At 42.8% G+C, this 15,839-nt stretch overlaps 1 protein-coding gene across 1 annotated transcript in view; it reads right to left on the reverse strand.

Moving 5' to 3' along the window:
- Window positions 1–975: 975 nt before the first annotated feature.
- The window catches only part of bcl2l13 (BCL2 like 13), a 39,730-nt gene continuing 24,866 nt past the window's right edge, over window positions 976–15,839 (reverse strand). The window contains exon 7 of the mRNA XM_024379891.2: window positions 976–3,011. Coding sequence (XP_024235659.1) covers window positions 2,064–3,011 — 948 coding nt within the window. The 3' untranslated portion in view covers window positions 976–2,063. The remainder of the gene's footprint in view (window positions 3,012–15,839) is intronic.

The following is a 15,839-nucleotide window of genomic DNA, read 5'->3' on the forward strand; positions in this document are numbered from 1 at the left end:
CTACTTTTGATTTTATAATCTCACAACAGATGAAAGATGACTAGTTGATTTCAAGTTTTATATTTAAGTGTTGAACAAATGAATATGAAATTCTGTCTTGGTGCAATCATTCCGAACCCTCCATTCCGTCACAGAACATGGTACATGGAACATTATTGACCATGGTGCCATCATGGTTGAACTGGCTTTAATTTCACACACACAAGGTTGATAGTAACCATTGACAGTTCTATACCAGATAATCTAAATGCCTATTTAAGGAGATAGTTGGTAATCAAACGCAACAGTTTATGCCACTGGCTGTGAACTGCGGTAGTCTTTATCCTCTTTTTTTTACATTCAAAATCAATTTAATTGCAGTCATACTACTGCAATATGATCACAAATCGTAACTATGAGACACAGGAGTCTGTTTACTAAATGACTGAAATTAGTTAGTGAAAAATGAATTGAGTTATGGCATCCTATTCACATCTTAAAGTGGAATCCCTCAATTTCCAAAAACTTAACAAAATAACACTTAGGTGATGTGACTGGAAAGAAGTAGATAAACATACACCATGTGGACACCCCTTCAAATTAGTGGATTTGGGCACATCCGTTGCAATGCTAAGCATCGGCTGGAGTGGTGTAAAGCTCGCTGCCATTGGACACGAGCGATGAATCACGGTTCATCATCTGGCAGTCCCGACAGACAAATCTGTGTTTGGTTGATGGCAGGAGAACACTACCTGCCCCAATGCATAGTGCCAACTGTAAAGTTAGGTGGAAGAGGAATAATGATCTGGGGCTGTATTTCATGGTTTGGGCTAGGCCCCTTAGTTCCAGTGAAGGGAAATCTTAATGCTACAGCATACAATGACATTCTAGACGATTCTGTGTTTCCAACTTTGTGGCAACAGTTTCAGGAAGGCCCTTTCCTGTCTCAGCATGACAATGCCCCCATGCACAAAGCAAGGTCCAAACAGAAATGGTTTGTCGAGATCAGTGTGGAAAAACTTGACTGGCTTGCACAGAGCCCTGAACTCAATCCCATCGAACACCTTTGGGATGTATTGGAACGCTGACTGGGAGCCAGGCCTAATCGCCCAACAGCAGTGTCTGACCTCACAAATGCTCGTGACTGAATGGAAGCATATCCTCGCAGCAATGTTCCAACATCTAGTGGAAAGCCTTTCCAGAAGAGTAGAGGCTGTTATAGCAGCGAAGAGGGGACCAACTCCATATTAATGCCCTTGAGTTTGGAATGAGATGTTTGACAAGCATGTGTCCACATACTTTTGGTCATGTGTATCTACTTTCCATTTAAGTGCAATATTATTAATCCCTATCAAGTGCGAAATTATTAATCTCTATCAAGTGCGATATTATTAATCCCTATCAAGTGCCTATCAAGTGCTTTTATAGATACACAGTAGTGTCTTCAGTACAGTGAATTCTAAAAACAAATCAAAAGTCTAATCATGATTAGTTAATTGCCATAAAAAACAAACATGCTCATCTAATCCTTGAAGACAGGTTTGCTTTTCAGAGGACATAATGTAATCAGAATTTACATTTTTGTATGTGAAAATATTGAAATAGCTTCCCTTTTCCCTGCAATAGAACAGGGAATTCTGACTTCTGCGCTACACCCACTAGGCTCTGAGGACAAAGAGGTACCCAGAGCTCCAGCCGAGAAAGTAACATAGAAACAGGGTGTGTCTGTGACGTACATCCGCATGGCATCGAACAACCAAGCACCCGGAAAACATAGAAACCGCTAGAAAATTATACAATTGTCCTTTCCAGTTTGAGACGTGATGGGTTGGAGGCAGCAACTGAAGAAAAACATATCAAATTGCCAGAGCAGAGAGGAGAATGGGGGAAAACAAAAATGGAGATAAGGAAAATAAGTAATTGTTCACATGGTGTGTCCACCTGGTAGTGGCAGGCCCAGCAGCCCAGATTAGCAGCAGGGACCAGGGAGGAGGTGAGGTCTGCAACCCGGTTCAGGAGCACTGCTAGCAGCAGGGACCAGGGAGGAGGTGAGGTCTGCAACCCGGTTCAGGAGCACTGCTAGGCTACTTCTTCCGGTGGGTCATGACTCCCCAGGTCACCACAGCAGCTAGGGCCACCAGAGCAGCTCCACCATACAGCAGCACTGGGATCTCTGACTTGGGTTCTGGTTCCGTCTGCACCGGGGGCTCCTCGGCTGGGGCCACAGGAGCTGGGAGTGCCTCCAGGAGGGGCGCTGCAGCCGGCTCCAGCACAGTCTCTGACTGAGATTCAGGCTGGGGCTCCTCTGGCTCTGGCGGTGCTGCGACTGGCTCTGGAACAGGCTCTGGTTCTAGAGCTGGCTTTGCTGATGGGGGAGTAGAGGGTGCCTTGGCGGGGGATGGTGGTGCTGCCTCCACAACAGGGGCAGGCTCAGGCTCAATCATAGGGTCTGGAGCAGAGGGCTCGGGCTCTGACACGGGGACAGACGAATGCAGCTCTGACAGAACCGCCGACAGGGGAGCAGGCGTCTCTATGATGACCGGCTCCTCCAGATATACCACCACCGGCTCTGGGGCTGCTGGGACAGGAAGCGGGGTGTCATCCCTAAACTCCGCCCTCAGCTCAGCCAGCTCGCTCTCCGTCCCCAGCACACTCAGCATGCTCTCCTGCAACTCGGCCCCGCCCTCACCCTCCTCTGCGTCCTCTCGCTCCACGTGCACAATGTCAGAGTTGGAGGAGTTGTTCTCACTGCGCTCCTCAGCCAGGGTGCCCTCGTTGCTGTCCAGACTCTTGACATCTTCGGGGTGGTCCATCATGCTCACCTGTGCCCAGGAATCGTTGCCTGCCAGAGACACGGGTAAGCTCTCTGTCTGCCAGCTGCCCGGCCCACTGCTGTCTCCGGTGCCCAGCAGCGACGCGGGGGGACTGAGCTGGCCAGGAAGCTGTTCTCCAGACAGGATGTAGATGTCGTTGCTGTCCTCGGCTATGATCACGCCCTGCTCCTCCTCTTCCTCCAGGCTAAACAATGTACCCTAAAGAGAGGAGAGAGGTCAGTGTGGAACCAAACAATTACAAGTTAGTGCTTTATTAAAAGTGAAAATGGCTAATAGGTTATAATAAGCATATTACATTTCAATTAGTAAAACACTTATGCCAGTGGCACTACATAGCCCACTATTTAAAAAATAAAGTGTGAATAAAAATTCTACAATTTGTTGTAAATTTCCAAGCAACATTACAAAAATGTGTGACGCACATCTGAGAAACATCCGTCACCAGCTGAAACCCCAACATCAGCTCATCGGAGGCTACAGTACAGTTCTCTTGAAACTACAGAAGTAGCCAAACTGCATTATCGTAATTACCAAAGACCTGCTGTGTTGGACTTCCTGCTGATCATTCTCAGGAAGACACAGAGGATATCACAACACTTCTTGTACATTTCTGTGGTTTCTTGTCAACTGCTTTGTGAAGAGGTAGAGAGTGTTACCCTCCCCTTGATGAATACAACTCCCATAAATAAAATACACACCCATGACAAGTTACATACGTCAAACATACACCACTGACAAAGGGCCAAAGCCCATGGGAGTGATCGACTAGTGTAAAACCTCAAGAGCAGCTGCATCTATTTTTCACTGTGGCATAAATAATTCTGACAGTGGTGAAACAGACTTCTAAAAAGGTCTCAGAGAGGTGCAGGTCCATAGCTGTTCTTGGGTGACTGACTATAGGGCAATGGGAACAAGCTTGAAGACAATCAAACCAAGCTTGTGTGTAGATATATTTTAAAAAAGAAACCCTTGGACCGCTGATGCTATGTATGGTTCAGTTAGTACTCCCTTTAAATAAATAACCAGTCAAAAGTTTGGACACACCTACTCATGGTTTTTCTTTATTTTTCCTATTTTCTACATTGTAGAATAAAAGTGAAGACATCAAAACTATTAAGTAACACATATGGAATCATGTAGCAAGCAAAAGTGTTAAACAAATCAAAATATATTTTATATTTGAGATTCTTCAAAGTAGCCACCCTTTGCCTTGATGACAGTTTTGCACACGCTTTGCATTCTCTCAACCAACTTCATGAGGTAGTCACCTGGAATGCATTTCAATTAACAGTAGTGCCTTGTTAAACATCTGTTTGTGGGATTTCTTTCCTCAATGAGTTTGAGCTAAATCAGATGTGTTGTGACAAGGTAGGGTGAGGGGTATACAGAAGATGGTCTTTTACCAAATAAGGTTAAGTCCATATTATGGCAAGAACAGCTCAAATAAGCAAGGAGAAATGACAGTCCATCATTACTTTAAGACACGGAGGTCAGTCAATCCGGAACATGTCAAGAAATTTGAATGTTTCTTCAAGGGCAGTCGCAAAAACCCATCAAGCACTATGAAACTGGCTCTCATGAAGACCGCCACAGGAAAGGAAGACCCCGAGTTACCTCTGCTGCAGAGGATAAGGTATTTAACAGACACGTCAACATCAACTGTTCAGAGAAGACTGTGTGAATCAGGCCTTCATGATTGAATTGCAGCAAAGAAACCACTACTAAAGGACACCAATAAGCAGAAGAGACTTGCTTGGGCCAACAACATGAACAAATGGACATTAGACCGGTGGAAATCTGTCCTTTGGTCTGATGAGCATTCTGCAGCGATACACCATCACATCTGGTTTGCGCTTAGTGGGACTATCATTTGTTTTCAACAGGACAATAACGCAACACACCTCCAGGCTGTGTAAGGGCTATTTGACCAAGAAGGAGGGTGATTGAGTGCTGCATCAGATGACCTGGCCTCCACAATCACCCGACCTATACCCAATTGAGATGGTTTGGGATGAGTTGGATAGCAGAGTGAAGGAAAAGCAGCCAACAAGTGCTCAGCATATGTGGGAACTTCTTCAAGACTGTTGGAAAAGCATTCCAGGTGAAGCTGGTTGAGAGAATGCCAAGTGTGCAAAGCTGTCATCAAGACAAAGGATGGCTACTTTGAAGAATCTCAAATATAAAATATTTTGATCTGTTTAACACTTTTTTGGTTACTACATTATTCCATATGTGTTATTTCATAGTTTTGACATCTTCACTGTTATTCTACTATAGAATATAATATAGTAAAAATAAAGAAACTCATTCCAGGATTTATGTGTCCCCAAACTTTGACAACTACTGTATATATTTTTATGTTCAGTTCACATATAATTTATAAGTATGCATTAAGGTGACTGTAATAGAATATACCTTCTAAAAACTCATGATGTTAAATGTCTATAGCTTCTGAAATATATTTTACAAATGCAGGAGTACCAAAATGGCTGTGTGGTCACTTCAATACAGCACCCCCTGTCAGTCATCCAAGGTTTATACACATCATTGATGTGCATACAAACACATACTTGTCACAACAACTCTATGGTTCATGCCACCTAGTGGTATGGATGAGAACTAACAGGGTCAAAAGCCTAACATTATGTAATCTGACACTCATATGGCTGTTGAGTGAATCTGGATATTAAAAAGGTGTCATGGCTGTCCTGTGAGGATCAGAATGCATCAGATCAGACGGGTTTGGGGGTGCTGGACCCGGTCGTGTAGAGACAGACACTCCCTCTTGATCTTTAGTATCAACCAAACGCAGGCCTGGGAACCTCCAGCCCTCGGGGGCCTGATTGGTGTCACACTTTTGCCCCAGCTAACAAACCTAAACTAAAATTATGATCTTCAGTTAAAAATGCAATTAGTTTAAATCAGGTGAGTTTGCTAGGGATGGGAGGGAAAGTGCGACACCAATCAGGCCCCCGAGGACTGGAATTGCCCAGGCCTGAAGCAAAGGAATGACATTGTTCACAGACACTTTTGTCCGCCCAAAAGTCTAAACGCCCAAAAAGTGAATAATAGAACAATATTTCTAACGTAACGATGTGGGAAATGGTCAGTGGGGAGATGTAGAAAACAAATGTCATATTGTTTTTCATTTTGTGATGTTATTAAACTGTGTGGACCAAATACTGTAACTTGGAAAGGATACCCACTTTATCTGTCAAGTTTTCATCCAATATGTTGTGAATACAAAATGAAAAGTGATGAAGACGTGTGATTTTAGTTTTCTAATGAGATAGTTTTTGATATCCTTTGCACATTAAGTAGCCACGCCCCGAGTGAGGTCAGAGAACTTGTCAGCATGACAGAACGCCCCTTTTGACCAAGAGTGTATAAAGGCCTGGAAGAGGAATCAAACTTTAGACCAGGAAATGTGAGGCGAGAACGATATGTTTTAAATGGTTGAAACTCTGAACCTCAACACGAGGTGAAGAAATAAACTCACCTTCTTTTAGACCAGAGAGACGAAGAGCTGCAGCTCATGTCCATCGTGGTCCGAATCCTGAAATACCAACACGAGGAAGAGGCGAGAAGCTCACTTCAGACCATCACTGGTACAGCTGATTAGCCGTCTTAAGTCAGATGTCGAGAAAAGCGAATCTAATTGAGACTATCCTACTATGCTCATCACCGAATGGGAACCGTTGACAAGGCATGTTATCTTCCAGAGTGAACAACATTAGACGGGAAAGGGGAGACCCCTTTTGGACAATTAAAGCCATACAGCTGGAAGGCCAACAACTTTCTGAGAAGGCTTGGTTCAGACCAAGATAAATGACGAACGAAGGCATTTCACACAAATACATTTTTGCAGATCCAAGGTTACGATCGTTCAGAATGAGTATTTGATAAGAGGTAATGATTAATAAGATGACTGTTTATTGATTAAATACATAAGACCTTAGAGTTTAATTCAGGAGATGGTAACTCTAAACAACTTCTTCAGTGATGCCCCAAATCCTAATGAGTGAATTGTTCCATAATTAATACATGTTTATTTTTTATTTTTTAAATCAATTGGGTAACAATTTAACATAGTGGATTAAATAAATAAGTCACCAGATTAATGAAAGTAAAGTCACGATAAAGGGTATGAATGCCTACTACTCCACTAACAGGGATGTCTACTCCAACTGCAACTAAATAAAACACCCCGACTCCTGCAGGCTAAAAACATCCCTGAACGGTGTCTGTGTCTCAGTGCCCCTATTCCCATCTCCCCTTTCAACAAAATTATGCTCCCTCATTCCTACAGCCCCATAGGATCCCATATAGGAGAACTTGAGGTTAGGGAACTATGGCACATCCTTGGCATTCACACAACAGTACACCAGACTGCAAACTTCTACTTTAAAACGCTTTCTGTAAGAGTTTCCTAGTATTAATCCATGCGTTCCCCTCTAGTGTCTCTCCAAGCCTCCCATCCTTTAATCCCAGTCATATCTGCCCTCAGATCTGAGCAAGCAGATGCAAAGAGATTAATATTTCAAATCTGTAATCCGCCAGGGCTTACTTGGATCCCTGTTCACATGTAATCCACGCTCAGATCCAGAGATCAGGGCAGAACAGTTGGATCTTCCATAGCTGCAGCTAGCACAGCAGAAGTGGCTAGGATCAGGTTGGGCTGGGTTAGGGTGGCTGGCTACATCACATGTCAGATGGTGTGAAAATGGCTGCCTCAGGGATCAGACTGAACTCCTTCAGTAGGGGCAGCAGGTAGCCCTGGACCTGACAGCACTTGCTGACACAGCCTATATTGCATCTCCCCCATGAAAATAAAAGGTTAAACTTTTACGGTTCATTCAGGTAGGCTACATAACTGCTCTGGTTGACTCCTCTTCCATTCAAACAGGCTTGCAAATGACTACTTATTTGCGTCGGACTCACAGCCCATTTTCCTAACTAAATGGGGCCCCTACTGTATCCATGTAAAATACAGTTGTTTACCCTATGGGCCTACGGCGTCACTAAAGGTTATGTTCTCCTTACAAGGACATTCTCTCAGAGAGGCCAGGCTGCATCCCCGGAGGCCAGGCAGGGGATTAAAACGAACGCCAGCCCTTTGTAGCATTTACTCTGGCTGGCAATAAGCTGATTTGCGTGTGGGACAGTGGTTTAAATACATTTTCTAAAAACCCTCCTCTCTGGGTAGAGGTTGCAGTGGTTTGATAAAGCAGCCATGTTGTGTGAGAACCAAGGGGAAAGGTCTCGATCTGTTGGGAGTAACATCCTTTGGTTATATGCTCGAGTCAAGTCAATATGCATCTTAGGTTATAATCAGTAGTAGACCCTCACTGGAGTTACTGAAGCCATACAACTTTTCATTCTATATCTATTTTCTCAAAATAACATATGGTAAAGCACTAATAAAAGCCATCTCCAGCATCAGGCTAAGTAGATCACCTTCAGAAGCTAGCAGCTAAAACACCTTGAAACGTTGTCATAAGACTAAGTGCATGACCAAAAGTGAACAGTGATTTCTGCAACTCACAAGAACAGAGCATCAGCAGATAACACTGAAATAGATATTTCTAATCTAAATATTTAGGCTACTTCATAGAAAAATACAAAAACACCAAACTGTCCAAACCTGTAGTTCTCACCTTCACTCCCTGTGTGAAAACCGAAAACACCAATTTATCCTGTAGAGACCAGAACTTCCCAATAACCTGCACCCGTCACGTTGAAACTAAGACCGTAGCTGTAGAGCTTTGAGGTGTTGTGATCTGTTGTCAGGCGTGTTATACAGCTCTTCACCCTCACCGCAGGACAAACACAGACACACCCACATTCCTCTGAGGGAAAGGCAGGCCTCCCCTCCTCACAGGAAAAGGGTGGAAAAGGTAGAACAGCTATTTAGCAACCCTTCCCTCTAGGTAGTTCCCATTATGCACTAAAGAATGCTGTGTTAAAACCCCTGAACAAACCAAGAGGTAAGTGATACGACCACACCCACTGTTAAACCCACTGGGCTCCCGAGTGGCGTAGCGGTCTAAGACACTGCATCTCAGTGCTAGAGGCGTCACTACAGACCCTGGTTCGATAAATACCTCTAACAGTGTCAGGTAGAGATGAGATCCTTCAGAAAGGGAATCATGCATTTCTTGGACCAAGCTCGTACACTAGTGTAAAACACACATCTCCTCGTCTCCCTGCAGAGTCTCAGTCACATGTGACTTGCTGCCACCCAACATTGTCTGTAGAGGTCAACATGACACAGCTTTTTGCCAATACAAATACTAGAACTGGGAACTCAAGTCATGTCACAGGCTGGCTGACTTTGCTTCATTTGTCTTTTTAGCGCCATAAAAATAGTGAAAGAATAATTGTTTTTTGTCCTCTTATCCAAAGTTACCGCTTTGCATAAATGTATGCACTGGCCTGTACAGATTTTCCAATATGTCCATGGACACTGGACTGGGTGTTCTGCAGATAAGCAGACTTTACATTATTAGGTTATGAAACATTAACAGAGACGTTCCTGGTAGTCAAACACTGAAGGGTTCACACTGACATCAGGCTCCATGCTGAGCCAGCCAGCCCAGAGCTGCCTGAGGGATTGAGCCAGTTAATGACATTACCATTCATCACCTCTCCATTACCAAATGAAAAAGTCCTTCCTGACAAGAGAAAGACATTTACAGAAATCTGATGCATTTAGATTGTCACATTGAAAGTCTGTACGTAGAACACGTACTGTAGTAGTGTTACAGTTCTAATGTTCGTCTAACCTTCCTCAGTCTACTCAGTAGTTTCTGAAATACAGAAGCTGACCTATAAAAAAAAAGAACACCTGCACTTTCCATGACCTATACTGAGGTAAATGCGATCATCTTGAACATATTGCACACACACATCACTTCCTGTTGAACGCGGAACGAGGGAGAGCTCGGTTTGTTGTTTTGGAAAGTTTTGAGTCTATTGAAAAAGTTTAGTTAATAGCCAACTACCTTTTGAATTTGGATCCCGCGATGCGGTTGGTATCAGTTGCTGGGATCGCTACCACCTATCCAGTGATCCTGCCGACCAAAGCCGGGTCTGAGGAGCTGTTTGGCATAGCAGCTAGTATAGCTGCGTTTTCTTGAGGGCTTGAATGCAGCCTGCGACGCAGTTAGGCATTGTAGCTGGGACAGTAGATTGCCACGGGCTTGAGGCTGGCTGTCTAGATCCCTGCCATTTGTTGTTTCCAATTTTGCAGTGACCTGCCCTGTCTGGAACTATGAGGAGTAACAGCGTAACGTACGTTGCTACCATGACAATGACCAAAGCAGGCGGGAGTCGCGGTGAGGACAGTGGTGTCTCACAGGTGAAGGATCTTTTTAAAAACAAAAATAGTTGCTGGTGACACTGTCAGTGATTTATTTAGAATTCAAGGCACTCTTAACCAGCATGGCAACCAAGGCCTTCTGCAGTGATAGGCCATTCCATCTGGTTTAGGCTTAGTGGGACTATCATTTGTTTTCAACAGGACAATGACCCAACACACCTCCAGGCTGTGTACGGGCTTTTTGACCAAGAAGGATAGTGATGTAGTGCTGCATCAGATGACCTGGCCTCCAATCACCCAACCTATACCCAATTGAGATGGTTTGGGATGAGTCGGACTGCAGAGTGAAGGAAAAGCAGCCAACAAGTGCTCAGCATATGTGGGAACTCCTTCAAGACTGTTGGAAAAGCATTCCTGGTGATGTTGGTTGAGAGAATGCCAAGAGTGTGCAAAGCTGTCATCAAGGCAAAGTGTGGCTACTTTGAAGAATCTCATATATTTTGATTTGTTTAACTCTTTGATTACTACAGGATTCCATACGTGTTATTTCATATTTTTGTTATTCTACAATGTAGAAAATAGTTAAAATAAAGAAAACGCCTTGAATGAGTAGGTGTCCAAACATTTGACTGGTTAACCTGCAAGTAGCCTAGTGGTTAGAGCATTGGGCTAGTAACCGAAAGTTTCTGGATCGAATCCTCGAGCGGATAAGGTAAAAATCTGTCATTCTGCCCCTGAACAAGGCAGTTAGCAGTGTTCCCTGGTAGGCTGTCATTGTAAATAAGAATTTGTTCTTAACTTGCCTAGTTAGATAAAGGTTACATTTAAAAAACATATATATAAAAATAAAAAAAAACACACCATACTTCAATAACACTTGACATAATATCTCCTCTAAGCATTACAGGGATAGTGCAAACAGTCCGTATCTAAATAATGTGTGAAATTCTTGATAGTGTATGTGATGTAAACAGAGGTCTACTTTCTTGGGGACCTGAATATTGACTCTTTTTTTTAAAATCAAGATGTCCCCTCAAGAGGAAGCTTCTCACTGTAACCCTATCGACATCGATGAGACTGCTGTAGAGAAGGTGGAAAGCTTCAAGTTCCTCGGTGTACACATCACTGACGATCTGAAATGGTCCACCCACACAGACAGTGTGGTGAAGAAGGCACATCAGGAGGCTTAAGAAATTTGGCTTGGCCTCTAAGACCTTCAGAAACTTTTACAGATGCACAATTGTGGGTATCCTGTCGGGCTGTACAACCGCCTGGAACAGCAACTGCACCACGCGCAAAGCACTCCAGAGGGCGGTACGGTCTGCTCACATTTTTACTAATACTGTAACTTTGTTGTTAAGCTGTATCCATACCCATTGGATGCAGTGATCACAATATAGTTGCTATATCCAAGAAATCCAAAGTTCCAAAAGCTGGGCCTAAAATAAGAATAAATACAAAAGATTTTACTGTGACTTATGTGGATGATGTAAAAAAATATTTGTCGGTCTGATGTGATTAATGAGCATCCAGATGCTGTACTTGATGAATTTATGAAATTGCTTCTTCCAATTATTGATAAACATGCACATGTTAAGAAACTGACTGTTAAGGCTCCATGTATTGATAAAGAATTGAAAAACTATTGTTGAAAGATGGTGCAAAAGGAGTGGCTAATAAGACTGGCTGCACATCTGACTGGCTGTAAATTGAGAAATGTGACTAAACTCAACAAAAAAAATGAACTGTATTATGAAGCTGAGAAATTATATTTAAAATTTAAAAAAAATGGGAAAAATGTATTTTAAAGTATTGAAGTTATGGGCAAAAAGACCAATTTAACTCCATCTTTCATCGAATCAGATGGCTTATTGATCCCAAAACTGTTGCCAATTATTTTAATGATTCCTTCATTGGCAAAGTGGGCAAACTTAGGCAGGAAATGCAGACAATGAACAGTGAGCCATCATACTCATGGATTAAAAAAACAAATAAAGAAAAGCATTTTAAGTTTACATTTTGTGAAGTTAGTGTGGGAGACGTGGAAACATTATTGTTATCGATCAATAATGACAAACCTACTGGCATTAACAACTTAGATGGAAAGCTACTGAGGATGGTAGCTGACTTTTGCCACTCCCAACTGTCATATCTTTAATCTGAGCCTAGAGGAAAGTCTTTGTCCACAGGCCTGAAACCAAAGTCATTCCGCTACCAAAGAGTTGTAATGTGGCCTTTACTGGTTCTAACAGCAGACCTATCAGCTTGTTCCCAGCTCTTTGCAAACTGTTGGGGAAAAATGGTGTTTGACCAAATTCAATGCTATTTCTCTAAACAAATTGACAGACTTTCAGCATGCTTATAGAGAAGGACACCATGTACTGCACCGACACAAATGACTGCTGATTGGTTGAAAGAAATTGATAAGAAGAATGTGGAAGCTGTGCAGCCTTTGATATTATTGACCATAACCGGTTGTTGAAAAAAACGTGCGTTATGGCTTTTCAACTTCTGCCATATCGTGGATTCAGAGCTATCATTAATGGAAGCTTCTCTAATATCAAACATGTAAAGTGTGGTGTACCACAATGAAGCTCTCTAGGCACTCTACTCTTTTTACCAATGAGCTGCCACTGGAATTAAACAAAGCATCTGTGTCTATATATGTTGATGATTCAACCACATAAGCATCAGCAAATGAAGTCCCTGAAACCCTTAAAGAATTGCAGTCGGTTTTGGAATGGATGGTCAGTAATAAACTGGTCCTGAACATCTCTAAATCTAAGTGCATTGTATTTGGTACAAATCATTCCCTAAGTTCTAGACCTCAGCTGAATCTGGTTGTTGAACAAGTTGAGGAGACTAAATTACTTGGTGTTACCTTAGATTGTAAACTGTCATGGTCAAAACATATAGATTCAATTGTTGTAAAGATGGGGAGAGGTCTGTCCAAAATAAAGATATGCTCTGCTTTTTTGACACCACACAAGTCCTGAAGGCTCTAGTTTTAACCCATCTTGATTATTGTCCAGTCATATGGTCAAGTGCTGCAGAGAAATACTTAGCTAAGCTGCAGCTGGCCCAGAAAAGAGCAGCACATTTGCTCTTCATTGTAATCAGAGGGCTAATATAAATACTCTGTATGCCTGTCTCTCTTGGCTAAGAATTGAGGAAAGACTGACTAGCACTTCCTGTTTTCATAAGAAACGTTGTGTTGGAAATTCCAAAATGTTTGCACAGTCAACTTACACACAGCACTCACATACACTTACCCCACCAGACATGCCACCTTGCCATCTTTTCATAGTCCCCAGGTCCAGAACAAATTCAAGGAAACACATTATTATACAGAGACATGAGTACTGGAACTTCACTTAAACACTGCACCTGTACATAGCCCATCTGTAAACAGCCCATCTACCGACCTCATCCCCATACTGGTATTTATTTATTTACTTTGCTCCTTTGCACCCCAGTATCTCAACCGGCACATTCATCTTCTGCCGATCTACCATTCCAGTGTTTAATTCCTATATTGTAATTACTTCGCCACCATGGCCTATTTATTTCCTTAACACCTCATTTGCACTCACTGTATATAGACTTTGTTTTCTTTTGTTGTACTGTATTATTGACTATGTTTTGTTTATTCCATGTGGAACTCTGTGTTGTTGTATGTGTTGAATTGCTATGCTTTATCTTGGCCAGGTCACAGTTGCAAATGAGAACTTGTTCTCAACTAGCCTACCTGGTTAAATAAAGGTGAAATAAATAAAAAATAAAAATAAAGCAACACCAATAAGACCTATCCCAATGTGATATACGTGTGTGTACTGACAAGTATGTGTAACAGATATGCACACACTACAATGTTAATGTTTTAAAATGTATGTAAAATTGTAAAAGTCTTGTCTGTAATATATTTTTTGTTAAGTGTCAGATCACAGTAAGACTAGCTGTTGCCATAAATCAAATTGCCATAATAGTGAGTCTGGCTGAAACAGAGGGGCCCCATCCAAACAATACCTCTCAATTGGTGCCGTATGATGAGTTGCAGACTGGGATTGACAAGAGTGCCTCACTGCCTGGAGTGACAATGGCCCACAGTAACACAACGACCATTCACTAATCAATGGATTAACCAATATGGTCGCAGAGAGAAGTGCAGGCTCCATGAGGACCAAACCCAGTGGTGAGACAATTGTCAGTGACATAAGATCTCCCAGTCAGGATTCCCCCATTTCCTCCCTCATCCAATTCATCCACTACTGCTGAAGAGCAACAATGCAATTCTAACCTAAAGGAATAAGAACTTTTAAATGTAGTTTTCATTCAAATGTATAAAAAGGATCCAGATAGCGGGACTGTGCTTGGCCCTGAATCATCTTACAGAGGTACTTCAGACCAGGCATCCGTGTCCCGCACCAAAGGTAGTGTTACTCTGTCAGTGTATGTGACGCAGGTTGCATCAGACAGCAGTGGTAGACACTGACCTGGGTTCAGCCATTAGCAGCAACACCACAGAAGACTGACGCAGGGATGATATTGTAACCGTCTCTTTCCTCCACTGGGGGATCTGATCTGGGTTTAGTTTTTACCAGGGGACAGAGGTGGCACTGCTCTGGGAGGCTATAAGTAGGCCAGTCTGGCCTCCGGTGATTTTTCAGAGGATTTATGAGGTTTATTTCAGGGCTTCCTCTGCTCTGCCGCACAGCCAGTCACTGTAGGACGAAGAGATGCACGCAGCATTCCAACACAACAGAAGAAAAGCTTCTCTGACATAACATGGCGGAGGGCTGTGCAGCCTGACGTGTCCCGACTAAGACCAGAATGCTCTCAGCACCCCCACCCCTCGAATTTGGTTGCAAAATTACTTTCCTTAAATTCCCCAGTTTTCCAAAAATCCTGGTTGGCGTATTCCGGATTTCCAGTTTATTTCATCCTGATTCCGGGAAACTCCAAGCGGGATTTCTAGAAAACCAGGACATTTGGGGAAAGTTACCAGAATTTTGCAACCCTACTCCAAAATATGATTTGTGCCTGTGTTTCTATGCAAATTCTTACCAACATCAAACAGTAAAATTATATGGGCTTTAACTGAGTTGCCCAGTTTGAGCATATTTGGCAAGCAACTTTACAATTGTGTGCTGTAACTAAGGTGTCAAGCACTATTTGGGTGAGCAACATAAAGAAACTAGTCATACTAGTCACATGAGCAGTTTGAGGTAGACACACCGAAATAAAAATACAACTTTAATATTACTGCATTCGGTGTCTGACCATTTTAGCCCCCGACAACCTTTTTTTGTCTGGTCACTTCCTAGCGACAGTTATATTAAACGGACGACAAGGTATGTAATACAACATGGCTGAAGTGCCCCGTCAGAACACACACAGCAGTTTTCATTGTGCCCTGAAGGACAGCAGTTAGTGTAGTCTGAAGAACAGGACTGTGTCAGACAGAAGAGAACAAGAGAGACTGGGAGAGAGAGGGTAGGTGTGGGGTGGGGGGGTTCTCAAGGGCAAAGTTCAGATAGCGACCTTTCCACCAGCCAAGTTTAATACAGAAACACCCCCTCACTCTTTGACCAGCTACATAGGGTATTAAGCTCTCACACAGTTACAGCATGTCCCAGACTCAAACCCTTCATAGGGAACAGCTTCAAATGCAGTCATACCATGCTAGTTCATTTTGTGTTGGAAGC

Source organism: Oncorhynchus tshawytscha, linkage group LG19 (assembly GCF_018296145.1).
Source record: "Oncorhynchus tshawytscha isolate Ot180627B linkage group LG19, Otsh_v2.0, whole genome shotgun sequence".
Taxonomy (NCBI): Eukaryota; Metazoa; Chordata; class Actinopteri; order Salmoniformes; family Salmonidae; genus Oncorhynchus; species Oncorhynchus tshawytscha.